We start from the raw sequence: 25742 nt of genomic DNA on the forward strand, positions 1-25742 counted from the left end.
CCAGAAACACATCACAAACACTGCTCTTATAATGCTCACTGTGGAGCAACTAACTTTAAAAATCATGAAAATTCTAATATTGATAAATGCTACAACAGAAAACCTCATGGAGCTATGAGAGAACATTATAGGGGATAATATACTGGTCAGGAAAATATTCTCAAGTGAATAATGATGGAAATGAAATCTGAAAGGAGCAAGGGGCTTAGAAGAGGGATTTGAGAGGAACATTTCAGGTAGAGGGAACAGAATTCAAAAATGTACTCTGCTAGAGAAAGTAAGATATAGGTATATTTGAGAAATTGAAAGGCCATATTGACTAAAAAGGAGAGCAAGAGGCCATATTGTAATAGAAAAAAATGCGGTAATTAGGCTAATCAATGGAAGAGATGAGGATAGTTTAGATCAACCTATTATGTCCCATCATCCCATTTGTGGAACAACAAAAAACTTAAATTGAGCAAAAAATGTGTCATGGTAACTTTGAAATAAATATTTGTTTCTAGAGTTCTATTCTTTTGAAAGAAGTAGTAAATGAACGATTAGTGATAATATTCATTAATATTATTGTCATTAATACTAAATAATAAATTATATAATGAGATCTATATGATTTCCAACCTATTTTAATGTACCTGTGTTAATTTCATTAAAATATTAACAGAATTGAAAATTTGGGACCTACGAGGTTAAGGAGACAGTTGAGCTGGAGACATAGTTCCGTGGTACAGCTTCTGCTTAGCATGCACCAGGACCTGGTCCCCACCACCCAAAAAAAAACAAAACAAAAACAAAAACAAAAACTTTTAAAATAAAATTTAAAAAATTAAAGAGAGTTAGCTTTCAAGAAACATTTGATTTGAGGAATTCAGTTATAGAAAAGATGCATGCAAAATAGAAGAGATAAGAATAAATTTTAAGTTTCTATCTTTTCTAACATCTTTTAGAGAGATGTTTAGTTAGAAATGTTTTTTGTCATCCCACTAAGGTTATCAACTAGGCAAATGGGCACACAGGTTGGAAGCTCAAAAGAAATTTGTACAATATTTAAGTACAGGTAGTAACTGAAGGCATGATATTGATGAGATCACTAAAATCAGTGAAAAGAGAAGAGGACTTAGATCTGAATCCTGAGGAACTCCTAGAATTTGCAGAACAGGAAGTTGGGTCTGCAAAGGAGAAAAATCCACAGAGTCAGAAGGAAGAAAAAGATGGTGTTACATGGTAAACACCAAGGGAAGAGAGTATGTCAACAAGGAGTAAGTAAACAAGAAAGTCAAATGCAAGCTAGGTGTGGTGATGCATGCCTATAATTCCAGTGATGCAGGAAGATCATGATTTCAAAGTCAACCTCCGCAACTTATTGAAGCCCTAAGCAATTTAGCGAGACTCTGTCTCAAACTTAAAAAAATAAAACGGGGATGGGGAAATGTCTAAGCGCTCCTGGGTTCAAGTCCCATTATCAAAAAAAAAAAAAAAAAAAAAAAAAAAAAGCTAAAGTCAAATATATCTAACAGAGTGGTAAAACGAGGACCAGAAATGTCCTCTGGAGTTAATGCTATCAAAGGAAAAAAGCAGAATATAAAGACTTACACAGGCACTTTACAAAAGAGGTTAGTGATTAGTCAAGACATAAAGATATTCAGCTTTATGTTACTAGAAAATCAAATTAAATGTGAATAACATCATTAAAACCCTAAAGAATGGCTAAAATGAAAAAGACAATACCAAGTTTGGTAAGGATTTGAACCACCTAGAACTATCACACACTGCTATTGGTGCAAGTATAAGCTGGTATATACACTCAACAGAAATATGCATAAATGTTCAAAGGATATGTACAAGCATTATTTATAACAACCAAAACTGAAGACAATTCAAATATATGTATTAACAGTAGAATGGAGAATACATGTAAAATGCGTTAAATTCACATGATGGAAAACCTATAACAGACTACAACTAAACAACACAAATGAATCTCACAAATTTAATGTGCCCTGAAAGAAGTCAGACACACAAAAAATACATACAGTGTGATTGCATTTATATGAAATTTTAGAATATGCAAAACTGATCTATAGTATTAGAAATCAAAATAGTGGTTCCCTTGGTTGGAAGGGGTTGTAGTGACTGATAACTTGAGTGGTGATAATGTTCTGCTAAGTACTGGTTACACTATTGTGACAGTTTGTGAAAATTCATTGAGCTAAACACTTCAGAGTTCTATGTATTTAGTATGATTAAGTAAGAAGTTGCATGTTTTAAAAGTCAATGATATCAATTTTGTGGAGAGAAAAGAGTAAAATGTATTGAAAACTGGATATATATGGTACTACATCAGAACTGAGCAAATCTTGATACTGTCCATCTACACTCTCAGAACAACCACAATGTTAACAGGACCTTGATCTGACCATCACAGGAAGAGCGTCATTTCATCCAGCCTCCCAGGAGGGAGGGAAAAGGGTCTTTAGTAGAATCTGAATGCTTCTCTTATCTGCTGGCTTAATTTTCAGGCAGAGAGTCTCAGGTCCAGTATAATCAAGGAATCCATGTAAATGGAACAAACCCAAGGACCTAAAAAAGGCATGAGGCTGGGGAGAAGTGTAATATTACTGAGTCCAACGAGGAGAAAATTCTGAACAATTGCTGCCTCCCCAGCATGCTGTACTATATTCCTGAGGTAAGCCAAAACAATGGATTCTCCTGTAACAGAGGTAACCACAAACAGGGAAAATTAACTCAAGGCAGTTATCCTAAAAAGCACCCTTATCTTTCATTCAAGGGCTATCAATTTAAGGTCCAAAAGAGAAATAGCCTGGAGATCAACCAATTCCTTTCATAAGAAATTATTGAGTACCATAGCAGCAACAGAGAGTATCTTAGGTGTACATGTGCAGAGGCAAGAAGGTTTCAGAGCACAGTCAGATATATTCCACACTCAAAATCAAGCAAGGTAGTAAATGATCACTAGCCTGATAAAATCAGAAGAATCCAGAAAGACAAGTTCATCCTCCAGGTGGAATGAGAGGAATAAGGAATAAGTAGCATTTAAACTGGGTCTCCAAAGGAAAGAGAAAATTTTAAGGGCAAGAGAGAAGAACAAGAAGAAGAGTAGTCATTGCAAGCACAAGGCCCTGGGTTCGATCCCCAGTACCGCAAAAAAAAAAAAAAAGAGTAGTCAGATAGCCAGGCAAAGACAAAATGATGAGAGCAAAACCAGAAAGTAAATAGCACAGACAAGGAATGGGCATTGAAAATGTGTCTACTATGTGCCAAGCATACTGCTAGATGCTGCTTTTTATATAATTAGTTGACAAAGCTCAGAAAAGTTAGGTAATTTGTCTAAGCCAGTGGACTGGTATATCCAGGACTTAAAATTCAGTTCCAATTCCCAATCTTTCTAGTATGTACAGCAAGTAAGCAGTGCAAGATAAAGCTGAAGAAGTTAAACTAAGGTCAGGACCCACAGAGTCCTTCATGTAGTAGTGAATGGGAACCAATGAAGGTGTTTTTGGTAGGACAGTCACAAAATGTCTTATCTGGTGACCTACTCAAGAAAGATTTGTGAATAAAGGCTAGAATAAGTGATTAATAACTTGCAGAAGAAAGAGGCCAAAAGGACAGAGGGTAACTGCAGAGAATTAAGGGCTGGATCAAGATTTTACTACTATAACTTATAAACAAGAGGTGATAATCTAAGCAACTGGAATGAATGGGAGTATCAACAGAATGTAAGGGCAGAGGACAGAACCCTGGACAATACCAGACATTCCTGATAACAAAAAAATGAGACAGGAGAAAATATCCAGAAGTCAAGGGAAGAAGAAAACTGGGAAAGATCCATGGTGACTCTTCACAGAGGAGACTGAGTGGAAAAGTAGACAAGATAGATGAAACAGGAAGAAGTACACCAAAAAAATAAAAATAAAATGACTGTAGTAATGTGTTCCATGAGGGGGAAATCTAAAAAAGTTTGAAGCTTGAAAGGTGTATGAAGTCTCAAAGATAGCAGAACTAGATGGGAGCAAGAACACAGAGCAGCTAAGCAAATGGAGTAAGAGAAAAGAGCTAACAGAGACATATATAGTCATTTCTTTTCTAAAAGAGAAAAACAGTAGAGAGTAACCTCTCAAAAAGTCCACGTTGACCAGGTGCAGTGTGCATGCCTATAATCCCAATAGCTCAGAAGGCTGAAACAGGAGGATCACGAATTCAAAGCCAGCCTCAGCAATAGAGAGGCACTAATCAACTCAGTGAGACCCTGTCTCTAAAGAAAATACAAAATAGGGTTGGGAATGTGGCTCAGTGGTGGAGTGTCCCTAAGTTCAATCCTCAATACCAAAAAAAAAAAAAAAAAGTTCATGCCATTACCAGGCAACAGAATATTAGCAGAACCACCGCACCCTGCTTGAGCTGCACAATGTCCTCGTAAGAAACACACTCCTAAGGACAGGAAACTCAACTGACCCATCTCTGTATCTGGCCATCTGAGCCTGGCAAAAAAAAAAAAAAAAAAAAAAAACCCAGCACACAAGGATCCCAGTAAATGTTACTATGTTACTGGGAGTGACTGTGAGCAGGTAAATAAAATCTGAGATGACCCAACAGTTCATACAAGCTGATATTTCTCTGATAAGAGGAACACTAACACTAAGGAACACCTTTAGCCAAAGTCAAAACTCTCCACTAACTCTTCCCTAAAACTCCCCAAGGAACTATCCTGAGAAGTGTCCTATCATGAGTATCACTGTCCCAAGAGAACTGTACCATACACGGGCGTCTTCCCTGGCAAGATGACGATAATAAGCTGCAGCCCTGAGTAGGTGTTCTTGAGATGCCGGAACATAGGCTCCACGCTGTCAGCCCCTTGCGCATATTTGCAGAAACAAGGCTGACCCTGGATGGGCATCCCTGCATCCTTGGAAATCTTCCGCAGCTGGTCTGTGAAGTTCCTGTAGAACAAGTATGATCATGATAGGAGACAGTTTAAAACTCGACCTGAATAGTCTCCATCTTAGGTGTTAACCACTCATGAGAGGCATATGAATCAGACATGATTAGACAGTGAAAAAAATACATTGAATAAGACAAGACAGAGCTTTCTAAGTGTTCAACAGAGAGGACACCAAGAAAATGGAGAGAGCCCCAGAGAAAGTACCTATAGATATTCCCAAGGCTCCCACCTTGTCCCTGATTCAAGCAGCTGAGACCTGTGCTTCTTTTGTCCAAAGAAATCAGCATATGTCTAATTATAAGGCCTTTTGCTCAAAATAAATGAGGTTCCACAGTGATGGGAGCTCAAGAGATGCTCAGTAAAAATGAGTTTCTTCCTCCCCTACTGGTTATTTGATACCTCAAGCTAATTATTAAGCAAGCTTCTTTCCTTTAGTTTAGGGCTTTACCCTGGGAAAGGAAAACAAAGTTGGTCAGAGAGGATACACATGCAGTACAGTGAAAAAACAAAATCAATCTACATAAATAAACTGACAGGCAGCAGGGAATTTAATTTTTAAAAATATTGTATTTAAATTAAATACACTCAGTGGTAGAGTGCTTGCCTAGCATGTGAGAGGTCCTGCGTTTGATCCACAGCACACAAAAATGCAATAATGTACAAATAGAGAACAAAAATGATTGTTTAGATGTTATTACACAGCATGTAAATACCAATACTATAGTGAGAAAAGTATTTTTTCACCTATTTAGTTAAAACATAGAAAGTACAGTATGTTACTTTTATGCAAAATTTAAAATCAATGTATATACTATAGGTCTATAAAATACATGAATTAGGTAGGAAGGTTAAGTAATTTATGGCAGTGGCCACATCAGAAGGGAGAAATGGGACTAGAATGGAGGACATAAAGAAATGTCAGATTTATTTACATTTACTTTTGAAAAAAGGATACGGTAACTATGACAAAACTCTGGATGATGGACATATGAACGTTTGGTATATTATTCTGTATATTCATTATTTAATTTTTTTTCCCAGAATAAATGTTAGAATAAAAAAATACAACCTAAGCATTGTCTCACGGTAACAAGAGGTAGGGCTTTCACAGATCCACTAAGATCACTGCTTCCATTTCTCTGCCTTGCACAGAACTGCACTTTAGCTACCAAAATGCCAGTGTTACCAGATTTCATTAATAGTGGTTCCCTACTTCAAGGGAACGGATATTCCCAATCTTCTCTAAACTAGCAGACCACATTTGGGATACTATACTCAGTCCTAGGGACCAGAAAGTATTGAGAAACATCTAAGAGGGGGAAGATTTTGAAATCTGTCCTAACAGCGATAGAATCTCTTTAGCCAGAAGAAAAATCCAGAGTGCAAAGAACTTCCTTATCCATTCCTAACTTCTAATTTCTCCAACTCCACTTCATTTCTTCCCATATTCTCAGTAAAAAGGAGGCTCTTTATTTGTGCTCTGAATCCCACTGCTTCCTCTACACTTGGAGGCATTGTTCTGTTGACTTTCCAGAATCTCTGAGTTCTATTTTCAGCCTCTTGATTAGTATGCACATTTTCCCTGGACAAATCTCATCCAGTGCCATGGTTGAAGACTTGGAAGTCTTTACCTTTAGCCCAAAATCACATATAAGATTGGGTATCACTGATTCAGATGCACACATCACATTCTATACCTAGGGGTCACTTGGAGAAGAAAATGCCCAATGAAATTGATCCCTTCCAACTCTGAGATTGTAGTTTTACCAATTCCTGATATCCCAGAATGGCCCAAACAATAGACTACTTCACACATACAAAAAAACTAGACAATGAAAGAACATGGGAGTAAGAGTGAAGTACCCAGAGAATAGAGCTACCAATGAGATGACCAGACTCAAAGGCAAAAAATTGGGAGCCCTTCCAATACTGCTAAGAGCCATTCTTCCAATGCTAGGCCACATGCAAGAGCAGTTTATCCAAAATGGAGCTAAAATCCAAAGAACCCAAGAAAGGGGACAAAAAAAAAAAAAAAAAAACTAAGAGAAACCACAACTCTAACAGTGGTGGTTGTTTATCTGGAAGCAATAAGTAGAGGGAAGAAAGGCAAGGGCAGGGTCTAGAGTCACTGGATTCATCAGGAACTGTTAGAACTAATTCTTATGAAGACTCCAAGGTCACCTGAACCCACGAAGGCACGTCTCCATCATATTCATCACAACCCCATATGACCAGTTCGACTGACTATAACTCATACCCAGAGTACACTGATGCCCTCCAGAAAGCTGCATGTGAAGACAGCAGAAGCTGGGCATGGTGACATATACCTGTAAATCCCAGCAACTCAGAAGGCTGCGGTACGAGGATCATAGTTTGAGGCCAGTCTCAGCAATTTAGTGAGACCCAGTCTTAAGATAAAAATAAGAAGGACTGGGCATGGTGGTGGCACATGCCTATAATCCCAGCAACTCAGGATAGCAAGTTCAAGGCCAGCCTTAGCAACTTAGCGAGACGCTGTCTCAAAATAAATAAATAAAAAGGACTGGGGTTGTAGCTCAGTGGTAGAGTGTCCCTGGGTTCAATCCCCTAGTATCCACAAATACATTCCCCCACCTCTCTCTCTCACACACACACATACACACGCACACACAGATAGCAGAAATCTCTGAAGTGTACATTTTTAGTATGAGTTTTGTGGGATTTTTAAAACGTACCTCAAAACGGTTTTTTGTTTAAAAACAAAAAAAGACCGTAGAGAAAGGGTCAGTGACTTCACTTATTCATTCAAGTCATTATTACCCTAGCTTGTTTCTTTAAGCCATTGGCTATTTCACTTTCCCCACGGCTTCCATCTACTCCCAGTCACTCAGGCAGGTCACTTGGAGCTCACAGAACAAATTCTAAGGATAGGGAAGGACAACTCAGACGACCAGCTAAACAAACTGCTTGTTTGTGTGTTTGTTTGCTTGCAATTAGGAACACAAGTTTTGAAGCTCAGATCTGATTTGATCCCAACTCTGACACTTTCTTGATGTGTAAACTTTAGACAAGTTACTTATGAACCTCTCTGAGCTTCAGTCTCCTAAAAATGGAAAGAGCACCATCTACTCACTGTGAAAATGAAACGAGAGAACATAAATTAGATATTTAAATACAATGTTGTCATAAACATTATAATCATCACTACCACTATTTATTACCAATGATAACAATTGCAACATTAAAGTAATTAAGGTCTCTCTTAAGAGACTCACATCCTAAAATCATCATCTCTAGTATAGGTATAGCTCCTTACTGAAGTCTCCTAACCACAGATGGACAAAAAAGGAATAGGCAGAAGTCTCAGCCAGAAAGGATGAGGCGGGCAGACTCAAGACAGAAAGAACAGACTATAGATCAATCTTGACCTCTGGGCAGCAGGGAGCAGTAGCTCTGGGGTCCTTCCCACCCTTTCAACCCCACATACCAACCCTCCTTACTTGAGCACCTCTTCTCGACACTGTTTTTGGGGTGCGAAGCAGGCGATGGCCCAGACTTTGATCTCAATCCCATTGTAGAACTGTTTCCCCCGCATGTCCCAAACACCTTGATTAGGTGTGGCAATGGCCCGGTTCTGCAGATAGGCAGAGGGGGGCACCCTGGTGAGCCTCAGTAGAACCAAGTGGGTAGGGAGCAAAAGCCCATGGCTATACAACCCAACCACCCTCATATGCCCCAGAGATGTTGTGTGGCCCTGACCCTGCTCACCCGGCCGCCGTACTGCAAGATGGGCGCCGGCAGCACTCGCCCCGTCACCTCCGTCATGTCATCTTTCACTTTGATTCCAAATTCCTGAATGTAGGGATCTAGGTTGTAGCTGGCATTCTTCATCTGCAGGCAAAAGAAGGGGATCTCAGGAGAACAACAACTTGGTAATACCACTCACCCTTTGGGTCCCAAGGAAAGAGCCCTAAAGAGAAGCTGAAGTTGGCAAGAAATAGCCCTAAAAGGGAGGTGGGGGGAGGAGTAAAAAATGAAGGAAGTGGATAACAGTAAAGTTATCAGGAGGGGAAAATAGGAAGCAAAAACAGCCCTGTCAAGTCCCCGGAACCAAATCCAACCTTAGGTTCTCTTGAAGGAGGGTCTTTTGGGGCATTAAAACATCTATGCTACCAAGGGTCCCAATGACTAAGTAAATAAGCATGCATTTCTCTGCAGCCCCACTGACCAGGCGACTTATCTCCTCCTGTCTGTCTGGGGCTGACCTAGCTGTAGCCTTTATCATGGTTGAAGTCTGGTTGTCAGTCAGCTTCTTAATGCAGCGCTGCCCAGCCACAATGTTGCAGACCTGAGGAAATGAGAAGGACAGGCAGCTCTGGCTTGAATTCAATCCGCCCCATAAGAAACCTGTGGGAAGAATCCCTTGTGCATACATGTATTCTCCTCTCCAGTTTTACTTGATACATAAGTTACAAAATATTCACATGCAAAACAAAAGATAATACCACTTTGTGATTAGGACCTTGGGATCCAGAGCCAAATCTTAGCTCAGGTCGCATGTGTTAAATGAGGAGAACAATATCAATCTGATAGGGCTGGCTGGAGAGGAAATAAAGCATTTAAAGGACTGAGCACAGTTCTAGGACACATTAAACCCTCAATAAATTGTAACATAGATTATTTACCCAAGAACCAAGTACAGAGCTCTTCTGAATACTGAAACTCAACATAAACAAATTCCCACAGCAGCTTGCCACTGATGGCAGGAAGTCAGTTGTTTCATCCTACAACAAATGAGGAGGACCAGGTATGGTTTTAAACGCTTGAGCCCCCAGACCACAGAAATCACTGTCTGTCAGTCAACAGTGTCCACTATTGTTGTGAGGAACATCCTGCCACGTGATTTATCTGTTCTGGCTCCAAGAGAAAACAATAAAGACCAAAAAAGAATGTGTGGTGATATATAAGACTGTCACTTCCCAATATATTCAGGATGCCATGAATGAATGGGAAGGCTTGTAGTAGAATAGAGAGCAAGTAGGTTGAGAAACTTGGGCTTAAAGTCCAGCTTTGGCATTTCTAAGTGATGTTACCTCTGGCAGGTCTCTTAACCTGAGACTCCGCTTCTTTAATCTTAGACATGGGGGAAAACACTAGCTGTTTCATGAAGTTGTTGTGAAGATTTAGGTGAGATGAAATGTTTAACTTGCTCCCTAAGACCAACATTCTATACGTGCTGGTTCTCATTCTAATTCCCAAGTTCATGCTAAACAATGGGAAGGAAAACCAAGTCAAGGTAACCTGCTTTTAAGTTCCATATTTTAACAAGCACACAATATCAACAATTTACCTAATGAAGTCCAGCACTGTTAAAATGTGTGAGGTTGCTTGCTCTCTTAAAGATGTTTTAGAGTCACAGCACTCTCCCTTGATTCTGGTGTTGCAGAATTAACACTAGCAAAAACTAAAGCAGGAAAGTGATGAAACCAGAACCATTGCTGGTGAGAATGCAAAATAGTACAATCACTATGGAAAATGGTATGGTGATTCCTTAAGAAATTAAACACAGAATTACCATATGAACCAGCAATCTACTTCTGGGTATGTATTCAAAAGAAGTAAAAGCAAGGACTTTAATAAGTATTTGTACATCCTTTTCACAGCAGTTTTACTCATAATAGCCAAAATGTAGAGTTAACTCAAGTGTCCATCAATGGATGAACACATAAAATGTGGCATACACAAAGGAATATTATTCAGCCTTATCAGAGGAAATTCTAACATGCTATGACAGGAATCTTGAAGACATTATGTTAAGTGAAATAAGCCAATAAGAGGACAGATATTATGATGCAGCTTATAGGAGGTTTCTAGAACGGTCAAATTCATAGAGATAGAAAGCAGAATGGTAATTGCCAGAGCTAAGGGGACAGAGCAAAGGAAAGTTGTTATTAAACAGGTACGGTTACATTTTGGGATGATGAAAAATTTCTGGAGCTAGAAAGTGGTGACAGTTGTACAATAATATATGTATATATAATGCTATGGAACTCTAAACTTAATAGTTAAAATGGCAAATTTTATGTTATATATATTTTACCATATTTTGAAATAAAAAAAACCAAAGCAGGAATGAATAATGATTTGAACATTTGGATTGGAGGAAGTGGCTATTACTAGTTTCTAGCTGTGGTGATTCAAATAATTCATGTTTTTCTTTTACTTAAAATCTTCCAGGGCTGGAGATGTAGCTCAGCGGATGAGCGTTTGCCTAGTATGCACAAGGCCCTGGATTTGATATCCTGTACTGCAAAAACAAACAAACAAACATCTTTCCAATGGATTCCTATTATAATTAAAATAAAATTGCACTGACCAGAAATTAGAATTCTCATTCACAAGATTGTAAAATGGCACAGCCATAATGGAAACACTCAAGAGATTAAAGTTATAAATGATTTCAATCTTAAATACATACCCAAGAGAAATGAAAACATGTTCACACACAAAAACATGTACATGAATGTTCACAGAAGCATTATTTATAATAGCCAAAAGTGGAAACAACCCATCAACTGGAGGAGAAACAAAATGTGACATGTGACATATCCATGCAATGAAACAACAGAGATAAACCCTGAAAATATCAAGCTGAGCCTTCAAACAATTATGCGAAGTGAAAGAAACCATTCACAAAAGGCCATATATTGTATAATTCTATTTATGTGATATGTTCAGATGAGGAACATTCAGAGACAGAAAATAGAGTAGTGGTTACCAGCCGCTATTGGGGAAAGAAAAGATGGTAACTGCTACTGAGTATGGGCTTTCTGGGGGATGAAGAAAATAGCTGGAATTAGTAGTAATTGTTGCATAACTGTGAATATACTGAAACCACCAACTGCACATTTTAAGAGGATGAATTTTATGGTATGTTAGTTATATCTTGATGAAGCTATTCTAAAAAAACAAACAAAAGAATCCCACTTGGCTACAATATCCTATATGATTTGACTCTGCACCTCTCTCCAGCATCATCTCCTAATACTTTCCCCCTCAACGATACCTTCCCACCACTAGGGTCTTCTGTCTGACCCTCAAAAGAGACCAAACTCCACCTTACTTTAGAGCCTTTGCACTTGGTAGTCCCCTTGCCTGGAAAGTCCCACCCTCAGGCTGGTAAGGCCTAGTTCAATATCTCCTAAAAAAAGGCTTTCCTGACAGCAATAACTAAAGTAGTTCCCTACCCACTCACACACTTACTTCTATGCCCTTAACTTGCTTTATTATTTTTTTTTCCCCATCTTTGGTAATGGGGATTGAATCGTGCTTTACCAACAGTCCTTTATATTTTATTTTATTTTATTTTAAAACAGAGTCTAAGCTGCTAAGGATGACTTCCAATTTTTTGTTTGTTTGTTTGTTTTTCCTGGACAATGCCAGATGTAAGATTTTTATTTTTATTTATTTATTGTGGTGCTGAGATCATTCCCAGGGCCTCATGCATGCTGGGCAAATACTCTACCAGTGAGCCACATCCCCAGCCCTGCCCTCAGGATCCTTCTGCCTTGGCCTCCCTAGTCTCTGGGACTAAAGGCATGCATCACTGAGCCCAGTTAACTTGTTTTATTATTTTTACAGCACTTTTTACCATCTGAAACTACCTCATGTGTTTATCAACTTATTATTCTTCCCATTTCAGAATGTAAGTTTCATGACAACAGGGACATTGTCTGTCTTGCTAATCTCTATATTCCTGGGATATAAATGAATATACAACACATAGTAAAAGCCCAATAAATTACTTGTTAAATAAACAACAATAAAGATTAAGATATACATCATTAAAGTTATTCTCCTTGAAAACTATAGTTTAAACAGAAATAATGTTAATTTGCTAGTAAATTTCAGCCTACAGTATATTATCACTCACTATCAATTTAGCTAGAAATATCCCTAAAAATCTCTGTTTATTCTTTAAAGAACATAATGCTTTCAACCCACTTTCTGTGCATCAGTAGCTAATAAGTAAGTCAGAATTATAGGTTTTGGTTTCTCTTTCCCCTTCGGTCTCATTTTCATGAGTTAGTTCCAGAATTCTAGAATCTCACAAAAGCTTGAGCTTTGGTCTGAGTTATCTGACTCCAGTTATCTGGAACAAAAAATTAGTCTAGGCTACTGCCTCTCCAACTTTAATATAAATATAAATTCCCTCTAGATGTTAAAAGGCAGATTCTGACTCAGTAGGTATGGAAAGAGAGTCTGCATTTTACAAAACTCCCAGGTGATGCCTATCCTGTTGGTGTACTGATCTTACTTTTTCAGTAACATTGGACTACACAATGAAGCTGTCAGAAGTTTTCCAGAAGACACTTTGTCTAGCACATACCAAACCAAATACAGCCCAGGGATTCTGCACTGAATTCTACGACTTAAATAGCATTACTATTTTTTATTTAATTGCAGGATTTCAATTTTCTAACAAAGCATAAAAGTATGACAAATCTTGGGGCTAGGAACTGGGAATATAGCTCAGTTGGTACAGTGCTTACCTCAGAAGAACAAGGCCCTGGGTTCAATCCCCAGCACCTCAAAAAAAAAAAAAAAAAAAAAAAAAAAAAATCTTGGGGAAAACACTTTTTCAAAAGGAACACATTAACCACTGGGAAAACAGAATTTAGTAATATTCATCTCCATTTTATTTAGAATAATGCACATTTGTAAAATAAGATATGCGAGGTCAAGTAAGATCCCTAACTCCAGAAAGTAGGAAAAAAGAAATTAGGATAACATGAGGAGCAGGGGTTATAGCTCAGTAGTAGAGTGCTTGCCTAGCACATGTGAGGCACTGGGTTCAATTCTCAGCACCACATAAAAAATAAATAAAATAAAGGTATTGTGTCCATTTACAACATAAATATTAAGAGAAAGATAACATGACTATAAGTATCTGAAAATCTCTGTTTTGAATGAACTGATTACTTTTTTTTTGCAGGGAGAGGGAGACACTTTATCACTAAGCTACATTCCCAGTCCTTTTGATTTTTATTTTAAGACAGGGTCTCACTCAGTTACTTATGGTCTCACAAATTGCCCAGGCTAACCTAGAACTTGTTATCAGCCTCAGCCTCCTGAGTTGCTGGGATTACAGGCATGTGCCACTGCACCCAACTGAACTAATTACTTATTAAACAGTAAATACAACTTGTCCTTCTGCTTAGCACTCCTAAAAGAACATAAGAATAGAACTAGGGATAAGAAAAGAATTCAGCAGGTAAGACGAAGGCCTATACTTCACAGACCTACCTAATGCCTTCTCAGAATGTCAATATTATAAACTTGAAAATGAGGATGAGAGATGATGAATGGATCAAAAGACCTCTAATAATCAGTGTTCTGGTACAATGCCTGTTCCCCAGCCCAGTCATTATTAGGCAGCCTCACCTCTAGGGGCAAATAGGTATGCTTTTGTTCCTGGCCAACTTGCAGGCAAGGCAGGTGGGGATACTTGAGCTGAAGGTTGTATTTCTGCTTGAAATATTGTGCCACTGTGCACTCCACAGTCTGTCCACTTTCCAACTGCAAGGGAAACCTGTTTGAAGAAAAGGAAGGAGGTATCATAACCCAACATTCGATCCCACCTCTCTAGACCCACAACCATGGAAAGTTTCAGAAATTGCTTCATCCTACACAACCTCTTTGAGCACTGCCACTCATGGAAAAGCAGGCAATGCTAGCACCATGAAGGCAGACAAAGATATGAGGGACAAGATCCACCACAGTCAGGAGCATATCTGACCCTTATGTATTTCTAACATTGAGCATAAAGCCTGACACAGAATAGATGTAGTCCAGCATAGACAGCAGTCAGGAAGGGGGCTAAAATCAAGTACAGTTTTCCCAAGGATAAGCCCAGGAGCCTGGATTGCTTTCTTCAGGAGGAAGATTAAGTTGAGAAAGATTCTAATGTTTATAGAACAATAGCTGAAATCAGTGGAATATACGTGTTCTCCGTAAAGGTCCAAGGAAGAAAGATTAAGAAAGTGAAAATTGTAGACAATCAATGGATCTGGGAAGGTTGAGGAGGAATGCCAAATTCCCACAGCTTATCTTCAAAAACAGGGCTAGTCCAAGACTCATTCTCAGGGTCAATGAGAGAAGGGGATCCAGGGGGAACGTTTGAAATCTCAACCCTCTTCCACCAGTGGAGTATGACTAAGCAACCCTGCCAACTTACGTCTGATGGCTAGCAGGGCGGCGGGTAACATTACACACACGGTATTTCCTCTTCATCTGTCCACAGTGGGTCACTTCCACCTTCAGGCCTGAGATACACACACTACTTGTCAGAGTTGGAATAGGTTGCTCATGTGCCCAGGCTTGGCATCTCCCAAAGGGATTTCCTCTTAGGGCTAAAGAAAAAGCAGCACTATTTCCCTTCCCCACCTGGCTGGGTCCTCACCCTTGATCTCCTTGGTAAAGCGAACACGCTGAGAATCCGTGAGGGGCTTGGGCTGCTCATCTATGTTCCTGATGTCCAACACCTCACACATGAACTCAATCACTGGCTGTGCCTTGTAGAAGGCAGTGGCTGAGACTGTGGGGACAGGGTAGAGATAGCTCAGCTCAGATTCTGTCTTCTAGACTAAGTGCAGGCATTGTAATTTATACCCTCTTCCTTATAGGGTCTGGGATGGGGGACAAAGGGGTGCCAGGGCTGTAGGAATTAGATTAGGAGTGTGGTTGCAGAGCTGGGAGGGATGAGGCTGGGAGTGTGGCAACTGGACTTGGGGTGCCCCTGGCTCCATAGCTCTCCCCACTCACCATCAATGTTGAGCATCATCTTCCACATGGCAGGGCGCACAGACTGGTGAAAGCCGAACCAGACCTCGCGCCCACCCCCCAGCGGGTGGTAGTAGCCCTCAGGCGGTGAGAAGAAGGAGCGGCCCACAGGGGTGTACCTGGCAGGGACAGGCAGAGAACTGGTCCCTCGGGCACAGGCCCCCACCCTGTGAGGCATCCTGGGCACGGAGGAGCCCTGGCCTGGAAGGCAGGACACCAGGGCTTTAATGCCAGTTCTGATCCTTTACTAGTTGTATGACTGACCTTGTGCAAGTCTCTACCTTTTCTCTGCCCTGCAGGGACAGATGGGGTGAGGTCCAAAGATCTAAGGACAGGGCTGGGCTTTAAACCACCTAAATGTATATGCACACCTGCCTGGCTCATGGTAGGGTTTCAGTTTTTTTTCCAATGGCACACTGTGGGACCTTAATATGTGGTCACTTCCCTCCTCCCTCCACAGTAATTTTGTCAACACTAGTAGCCCAGATACCAACTACACCCAGTACCTCATGGATGCCAGGTGCCTCATGGCCACATCCAAGGCTTGCACAGATTCCAGGGGAACAGGGATCTGGCCACTGACCAGGGCCTCATGCAGCATGCGCCAGCTCACAATGGCTAGCCACTTGATGGAGACCTTAAAAATTCGATCCTTCCCTTCCCCAGGGATTGTCACCTCAAAGTCGACCTTCAGGAGGGTGAGAGAAAGCAGTGAAGGATTGTCATCACTTTCCCACAGGCCATCATTCCTTGTCCTGCCCCCAATGCCCCCCAAGATTTGCCAAGAATCTGCTCTTAAGTTAACAGGAGCTCACAATAAAGAACCCAGAGTAAATCCAGGCCCTCAATTTCCAGCTACATTGCTCTGGTGCTTCTATCCCTCTTAACCTAGTAGGAAGTCCTTTAGGTCTCCTTTAATTCTACTCTCAGTTTGTTTAGGGGACAGACATACAACAGGCCAAATAAACATGAGTACCTACCCACCCCTCAACCTAAAACACATTTTCTCAGCACAAAAGACAAAAAGGATCTCTGGACTTCAGATTCCAAATGGGCTTACATGAGCTGTTCCACTCCAGACCCCTGACACAGGCCTAGTCTCACTCCCAACCTTACCCGTTCGTTGCCAATGGGCAGTGCTGTGACAGTGTAAATGTTCTTCTTTCCATCATACACAGGCTTGCGATCACCAAAGATCTGAGGCTTGAAATGCTGGACCATGTATTCCACCACTTCCCTGTGGGGGATAGGAGTGGCCTGTGGAAGCTGAGACTACCACTTCAAGCTTTTGGAAGTTACTCAAAGTCAGGTAATGTCCTATCAACTACATTCACTCCTAACATCTTTGTCTATGGCAGTTCTTCTCCAACTTCAATATTCCTATCAATCACCTGGAGGTTTTATTAAAATGCAGCTTCTGATTTAATAGGTCTAGAGTGCATACTGAAATTCTGCATTTCTAACATGCTCCCAGATGATCCTGCTGGCTCTCAGATCTGAGCTTCTCCAAGGCCTGAAAGAGTAGGTGTGAATGCCTTCTGAGAAGAAGGAATCTGAGGGAAGAGGGGATTTGATCCCAGGATCTATCCAGAATCCAAGCACTCCAATCTCCAATCCCAGTCTGATAAGTGAAAAAGGTAGAAAGGGAAGAGGTCTGAACTAGAATAGAATAAACTGTAGAGCCTCATCTCTCTCTCTCTCTCTCTCTCTCTCTCTCTCTGATGTACTTAGTCCCACCACACTGTTTTCTCCCCATTATCATCTCTTCCTTGATTTCACTTCTTGATCTCTGCTGCTTAAATTTCATTCTTTCAAAATCCCAGTCCATCCAACCACCTGAACTCTCCACTTTCTAAATCAAAGCTTGAGTACTACTGCATAAAACACACCCAGAATGGTACCTTAGGAACAGCACATAGTTTCAATCCCAATTAGGCTCAGGGCTGCACAGCAATCTTTTGCATGTCCCTGATTACTTCCACCCTTCATAGACTATATCAACCCTTCTCCACTATACTCACTCCAGAATCCACTCCCGCCTCCCATCAGAAAGCAGCTCTAGTATCTCTGAAAGGAGCAGACAAGGCCACTCTTGAGTTCCCAGACATACACACAAACATATTTATACATGCATGCATCTTTCTCCTCTCACATTTGAAATGCCTCTTCCATGTTTAAACATACAAAAATCTATTCAACCTCATTCATTAAAGAAATACGATTTTATTTCTTATTTTTTAAAAAATTTTTAGATGATGATACACATTTTATTCATTTATTTATATGTGGTGCTAAGCATCGAACCCATGCTAGGCAAGCGCTCTACCACTGAGCCACAACTCCAGTCAAAATACAATTTTAAATTAGACCAAGATATAATTATCTACTTATCAGAAAGCCAAAACCAAAAACAAATGGATATACTGAATTGGTGCAGGTAAGGGGAATAGGCACTCTGAAACATTGCTGATGGGAGCATAAATTGGTAGAACTTACCTTTAAAAGCTGATTATATCCCAATACTTTAAAATGTGTTGTGCCAGCAAATCCACTCCTAGGAATCTATCCTACAGATATACTCACATTTGAGTGCAAATATGTATCTACATATAATAATATTAAACAGTTTCATTTTTGTAGAAGTTTAGACAACCTAAAAGTTTCTCAATATATTAAATAAGTTAAATAGTCATTCAAGGAAATACCTATAGAGTTATGAGACCGAAATACAATTTTAAATTTGTATTTGCATGTATTAATTCACACTATTTCCTAAAGTAGGTGGTTTAGTGGAAAAAATAGAATAACAAGATATATAAGACACTATATTTTGTGTTTTTAAAAAACATTATGTATGTATATATGCTTTCATGTGCACAGAAAACTATCTGGAAGCATATTCAGGAAAGGTAAAGATCAATGCCTCTGGGAACAAGGGTAGAAAGAAAGGAGACATTTTTTTATAGCTGCTTGTTTTGTAAGTCTTGATTTATTTTTATATTGTGCATAAGGTTTTCAAATAGTAATAAATTAATTTTAGAAAAAAGTATTACTTTTTCTGTCTACAGCTAATTGCCCAAATACACATCCTGTAATGTCCTCCTACCTCAGCAAGGACGTCTCACTCGCATTCCTCCTGTCTCTGACTTATATCCTTTAACCTCTCCTTCTTTACTAACTCCTTTACCTTAATCTATAAACATACCCATGCCTCATTCTTAAAAGTTCCTCATTCATTATTTTCAACAAATACTGAATGTGCTCAGCACTTATTTGGCCCCTATAGTCCTCTCCAGTCAATATATTTCCTCTTTTTTCATTTCACTGCCAAGCTATCCAGAAAAAGCTATCTGTTCTCCTACCACATTACCTTCCACATATTCTTTAATTCACTGTAGCTAGGATTAACTAGCCCAACTATTTCTCTGAAACTACTTTGGAAAATGTCACCCATTATCTCCTAATATCCAAATCCAACAGTGTTTTTCAGCATTTACCTTACCTGGCATCTCCTCCTTAAAACATTTTCTTAGATTTGGTGATACCACATTCAATTGGTTTTTCTTTTACCTTTCTGGTCCCTCTTTCAAGGTTCTGGGAGTCAGGAAAACAAAGACCCATGGTGGCAAAGATATAAATCACTTACCGATTGACTCTGCGGGGACACTTATCCGGCTTGATGTCCACCTCGTAGTGGTAGACGTCGATCTTAGGAATGTCCACCTCAAAGTAATTGGCCAAGAGCTTGATTGGTTTCCCCACAGTGCCAATGCCAGGTCGGCGAGGTGCCTGAAACACCTGCTGCAGGGGGGGCAGGTAGGCGCCCGCAGCTATAAGACAAAGAGGTCAGTGAGAACTGAGTCTGGCAATTTCCTAACTATTCTGATCAGAGAAGACACGAGACCTCCCAGAACAGGAACAGAAGAATATAGGGGAAGCCTCTTTTCTGCTTCCTAACCTAGCTAGGGCTTCCACTAGCTCAAACATTCTCAGATGCTCTCATGCGCGTGCTCTCTCTCTCTTTCCCATTTTTAAACCTCTTTCAGTTAGGGAAATATCTAAATTAAATACATCAAGTCAATGCTTAATAAGTTCCTACTGCATATTAAGTGAAGGAGCAAACTCTGGCTCCCAGTAACAAAACTCTTCCTCCTTCCTTCTACTAAATTAAGACACCCATCTCTATCAGGTATCTAGCAGACCAAGAAGTCCTATTCTATGCCACCTGAATGCACATGCCACACCATCCTGAACACTGATGGCACTTTTTTTTTTTTGACTCAGGGTCTAGCTAAGTTGCCCAGAATGACCTCAAACTTGTGATCCTCCTAAGTAGCTAAGATTACAGGTGTGTGTCACCAGGCTCAGCTACATATTTTGATATTCTTCTACAATGCAGGCAGGAGGAAGACCCAAGAAGGTCAGACTGAGGGGGAAAGGTCAGGTTTGAGACAAAAGTAAGGCAACTGAATGGCCAGGGTTAGGAGAAAAAAAAAGGGGGGGAAAGGCTAAAAGGATCATGTTAGATAACTAAGTAGAGGAGAAGGGATGAAATAAGGGCTGAACAAAAGGCCAGAGCTGGAGGTTGCAACAGAAAAAGGCTTGAATTGGCCAGGGAAAGATGGATTTGGGGGACAGAGCAGGATAGGTGAGAGTTGGGGGCTAGGGAAGGAGCTTCAGCAAGGTTGCAGTTGAGAAGACAATGAAAAAAAAAACAACTTGAATAAAAAAGAACTAAGGTGCTGGGAAGGAAAGACAGCAATCAGAAAGCCATGGAGGAGACACTGGCTCTTGGGAAGGAGAATATAGGATTCTTTCCATGCCCCACAAATCCTTCCACACAGAGGGTCCAGACAGCAGAAGGGATCAATTTCAAGACAGAAGGGGCCCTTGGGAAAGGGCTAGGGCAGAGCCAGCCTGATTGCTACCCTCAGTCTTATTTTCTAGTGTTGGGGGAAAGGGAGGAAAAAGGGAAACTGCCTAAGATAAGTCTTTGTCCTCAGCTACTATTGTTCTTGCCAGTAGAAGACCAGCCCAGGTGGGAGGAGAAAGGGATAAACCAGCCCAGAACTTCCCATTATCAGAGCTCTGCTTTCACAGTCAGAGAGACTGGGGGGATGGGGTATATCTTCAGCTAGGAGGTCAGGAAAAGGTCAGAATCATTTGTGGGAGGGGTATACTTCCTAGAGCTAGGCTGCTGGTCTCCCTCTAACCACCTGTCAAGTCCAGCCCCACTCTGCAGACAGGGAAATGTAGGCCAGCCTGAAGGAAAAAGACCTTCAGAACTCGGTTACAAGAAAAAGGGGAAGTTAACTACACACCCCTGGACATCTACTCAGCAAACAGCTGGACAGAAATTTCACATGAGCCCACAAAGACATACATTCCTGTCACAAACCTTGACAGTTTACCTTTATACACATCTCCCTCACTACTCTCTCTACTACTCTCTCACTACTGAGTTCTTCAGAGGCAGGGTCTGTACCTGCCTTGGTCACAGTTGAATCTCCAGTGCCTGTGTCGCGCATGTGCGCACACGCGCACACACACATACATACACACACACACACACACACACAGAGGTGTTGAGTATACAGATATGAAATGAATGAATAAACATATGCACAGGCACAGCACAAGAACGCACAAGCACACAAATATATAAACACCTGCAAGTGCTCAGAAACCACCATAAACCCTGAACAGGACAAATGAGCACCCCTGTGGGTAAAAATTTCAAGAGACATCTCTCCCCTCCCCAAGTTCTTAGATTCTATTCCCATGCCTAATCTTAGGGGCCTTGGGAGAAAGACATCCCCCTAGAGCTAGGTGCTGGGTAGAAAGGACAGCGAATGGGACTCACATCAGCCTCAAAGTCTTCTCTTCCCTAGAAACAGGACAGACAACATACCAAGACTTAGCCTTTAGAGCACCCTACTCTCAAAGGAGGCTTTGAGAAAAATAGGGGAGCCCATACATCCACTTCATCCCCAAACTAGGCAGGGTAGAAGGAAGCAAGAACCTTTCTCCCACTCTATCCCCCACAGCCTCACAACTGTACAAAGTCCCCCCTCTACCCAACCCTTCCCCCAGCTTTTAGTCTGAGAAAGGGAGACACTTCCCTTCAGACTCAGACAGGGACAGACGGCCACTTTGTGATGCAGATGAGGGCCCCAGCACAGAGGACAAAGCTCAGCCTAAAGGGAAAGGGGCGGGGTAGCACCCCCTAACACACATCCCAGACAAAAGCAAGAAGGGAGGGGCCCTGCAAAGGACACTCCCCCTCCCCCTATCCTCAACCAGCCCAGAGAAGGAAAAGTAACAAGAGCTCAAAGCTCTGGCTCAGGATTCCTTCCCTGCAGTTCAGAGGCCTACACACCTCCCAAGAAGCTAGACTGCCTATTTAAAAGACATGAACTTAGGCTAGGTGAGGTAGTGGATAAGTAAAGACTAAGAAGCAAATATCTCCAGAAAGGATTTCCCCACAAATTAAATACTCACATGAGTATACACAAGTAATTAAATATGCACATATGAGCTTAACCATATGTTCACACTTGAACATGATTCAATTTGATTAATAAACATGTATTCTGTATCAGGGACCATACACTAAGCAACTGCTGATTCTGCAAATAAACTGGATACCCTCTACCCTCAGGGAACTCCCAGTCTAGTGCATGCGCTAGACCCGGGCACAGAAGCAACAATGCCTTCATTTTGTGTATTATGCCCTCAGGCTTTCTTGGGACACCACTCTGACCTCTTCCAAGAGAATAGTAGTCCAGGCCTAATAAGGAAGCAGTTATGGGGTCCCTCCATCAGCAGCTTTCAGACTGAAATTCAATTGCATCCTTTGCAAAGCCTATCCCACTTTCCCAAGTCTGATTCCAAACACCAGGTTCCAGCCCCTCCCCTAGTTTCTTTATTTTAACAAAGAAAAAAGCAAATTTTTCATTACTCTAGAGTACATTAGGAATTCATCAGGACAAAATCATTAACAGTATGGAATGGCTGCCAGTTCTCAGCAATCCATCTGGACCTCAGTGACCTACCCACTCTATTCTAGTCCACAGGTTGTTGGAAACACTCTCCAGCCTAGAAAACTAAGGGTTTCTGGGATGGAAAGAGGGAGGAAGCAGTTTGCACTAGGTCAGCTGCTCTCTGCAGTCCACCTTAGGACCTAGAGCTTTTTTGTTTCGAGGAAACTAGTCATGAAGTACTTATAGATCACTGAATGAATGATTTGGAGAGTTAACAGGAGGAATACCTGGGGGGGAGGGGTAGAGGGAGGTTGTCAAGTCTAGTTACAAAAGATTTTTCTACCAGTAATTAAGTTCCAAACAGAAATCCTACTCCCATTCCCAAATCAAATGGAAGGTAATGGTGAGAGATGTCCCCAAAGGATTCCTGGGTCCAGACTGCTTCTTTAATCACAGGGTAAGAGACCTCAGACACAAGAGATACTAGCAGCCGACAGCTCACCCCAAGGACTTCTCTTCTGGGGGAAAACCCTGACTCAGTTTCTCCTGTTCCTAGTTGGTTATCTCTTGATTGTCTGAGAATATAAAGAGAAAATTAAAGCTATTACCTGGGACTCATCAAAGCATGGTATAAGCTCTCCCCTTCCCAAACTACTCATCTGTAACACACTTGCTTGGCAACCTTGGTTCTAATGACATGCCCCTGACAGTTTCTGGGAAGTAGAGATGAAAAAGGAAAGATAACCAATGGAAGACAGGAGTCATGAAAATGTTACGGTATAAAAAGTTAGACTAACTTCCAGAAAACAATTCAATGGAAAAGGTCATTATCCTTGGTTTAAAAACTTCCATCTCTGTAGAATTGGACCAGAAACCTGCAAACAAGTAGACCTGGTCCCTCAGTAACCAACACCTTTTCTGAGGCCTATCTTCAGAGACAACCTGCCCCCGAAGCATGGCTTCAGTCCCAGTCTTCCCTTATGTGGCAGTAAAAGGCATTTTGGCAGTTTCCCTCAAACCAGTCTTGGCAAATTGTGATCGGAGGGGCTTCAGGGACAAATATAAGGCCCCTCCCCCATGGTAGAGGAGGGGGAAATTTCCATTTGCACTCTGCTCGCACAACCTGAGAGAATGCACCCCATCAGCGCGCTGGGTTTTCTAAGCCAAACTGGGCGGGGGAGGGGTAGGGGTATTCAAGCAGCCACGCCCCCACCACGTCGGGCAGCCCCTTCCAGCTGCCACCTCCGCGCATGCTCCGGCGCCACCTCTCAGAATCCCCAGCCTCACGGGGGGGAAATCCCAGGGCTGGATCCCCACCCACCGCCCCCTGACCCTCGCCCCCGCGTCAGGCCGGGCTGAGGCGGAGCTCACAGCCAGCTCTGGCGCCTTCTCCCAAGAGACATTAGCTTAGCCCAGCCCAACCAGACTGAGCCCCCGCCCCCGGCATGCGGTAGCTCCAGGCCCATCTGTGTTGGCCCCCCTCCTCGCCTGGACACCTGGAACCCGCCCCCTGCCACCTGCCGGGCCTCTCTGTAGGCCTCCTGGGTTGTCCAGGAGTCCTTCCGTGCTTTCAGGCCCTTCTCCCAGATTACTTCCCACCCCCAGGACTGCATACAGCCTCCTTGGACAAACAGCCCCATCTCAGGGCTCTTCACATGGTTCTCCCCCGGAACTGCACATAGCCCCCTTCAAACTGGGCCCTCCATCCCATGAGAGACCGTCTTTTCACTCAGGAGCTCATCCCACACTCAGGAACCATGCTCTTCACGCAGGAACCCCCTGGTCTTTGGGGCACGCACCGTTCCCCCCTCCCGGGGGCCCTTACCTGCTCCCGAGGGTCCCGCTTCCATCCCATATACCCGTGCGGAGGTCAGGCGGCCCGGAGACTGTGGAGTCCAATGTGAGGGGCCTAGGTATCCTGCACTCTCGCTGCTCGGGCTCCCGGGCCGGGCTCGGCTCCCCCCCCAAGCCCGGCCGCTCGCGCCGCCGCCCCCGCAGCCTCCGTTGCCGCCGCCGCCGCGGAGCCTGCAGCAGCTCCCCCTGCGAGCGCCCGGCCAGCTGCCAGTGCGCAGGCGCGACCGCCAGGCCCAGGGGGCGGACGGGAACGAGTCAAGCGGGGCGCTCCGACGGCAACAAAGGCCAACGGAGAGGGGCGGGGGCACCGGGACCGGAGGCAGCGGCCCCTGGCGGTCACCCGTCGCCGTGCAGCCCGGCGGGAGGGCTTGGGTAGAGGCGCCCGGGAACCGCGCAGCGCCGGCGTAAGTGGGGCGGGGCGTGGCGACACCCCCTACAGCTGCCTCAGGCCCTGTCTTTTCCCCAAGCAGGTCCCTCCGAACCTACACACAGCCCCCACCCTTCGCGCGGAGCCCGCGCGCTTACTAGGAACCCCACCTCATTCCCGGACCCTCTCACGTTCCAGCACCCCATCACCCAGGGGCCCTGCCTCCCACCTCTCCTCCCAATCACCCTCATTCTTCAAGCCTTGGCTGCAAAGAGACAGGCTCCGCGAAGTCTCTCCGTCCCTAGGCACTGAACTCACTGACGCCACCCTCTCTTCCAGGCCGTGTGCTGGGCACTTAGACCACAGATATGTGAAAGACCCTGTAAGATGTCACAGTCTCAACCTAAGCGCCGCTACAGAGCTCTATCTGCTGGACCTGGGAAGCACCTGCCTCTACAGCTCATTCCCTGTCAATTTGCTTTTGCTCTCACCATGTCCCTTAAATGATTTTTTTGTGTCCAAATCCAAAGAATAATGTTCAGTTATTTATCCGTCTGACACATCTAACACTGTGCCTCTATTTTTTTTTTCTAAAGACTTCTACTGGCTTTCACATTTCCTGAAGTCTCCTAATGCCTAAGTCCTTTTCAGTTTTCTTCAAAGGTCCCTCTTGCTTTTGCTCCATTAAGCAAGTGTTCACTGTGGCTACAAACCCAGTTCTCTTTTTATTCCATTCTCCGCCCTCCCCTTGACGATC

At 42.5% G+C, this 25742-nt stretch overlaps 1 protein-coding gene across 5 annotated transcripts in view; it reads right to left on the reverse strand.

The window, feature by feature from the left end:
* Ago1 (argonaute RISC component 1) overlaps window positions 1-24882 on the reverse strand; it is a 36257-nt gene extending 11375 nt beyond the window's left edge. The window contains exons 1-12 of one of the 5 annotated variants that reach the window (XM_047553186.1): window positions 24590-24882; window positions 19428-19611; window positions 16898-17018; window positions 16288-16469; window positions 15764-15900; window positions 15402-15536; window positions 15177-15264; window positions 14384-14531; window positions 9168-9287; window positions 8699-8830; window positions 8440-8573; window positions 4774-4958 (exon numbers count right to left, since the gene is read on the reverse strand). In XM_047553186.1, the coding sequence (XP_047409142.1) occupies window positions 4774-4958; window positions 8440-8573; window positions 8699-8830; window positions 9168-9287; window positions 14384-14531; window positions 15177-15264; window positions 15402-15536; window positions 15764-15900; window positions 16288-16469; window positions 16898-17018; window positions 19428-19611; window positions 24590-24614 (1591 nt within the window). In that variant the 5' untranslated portion in view covers window positions 24615-24882. Of the gene's footprint in view, window positions 1-4773; window positions 4959-8439; window positions 8574-8698; window positions 8831-9167; window positions 9288-14383; window positions 14532-15176; window positions 15265-15401; window positions 15537-15763; window positions 15983-16287; window positions 16470-16897; window positions 17019-19427; window positions 19612-24589 lie in introns of those variants that run through there. The other 4 variants (XM_047553196.1, XM_047553205.1, XM_047553222.1 and 1 more) reach the window with 4 other exon arrangements.
* Window positions 24883-25742: the final 860 nt, after the last annotated feature.

The sequence above is a fragment of the Sciurus carolinensis genome, chromosome 1, assembly GCF_902686445.1.
Source record: "Sciurus carolinensis chromosome 1, mSciCar1.2, whole genome shotgun sequence".
Lineage (NCBI taxonomy): Eukaryota > Metazoa > Chordata > Mammalia > Rodentia > Sciuridae > Sciurus > Sciurus carolinensis.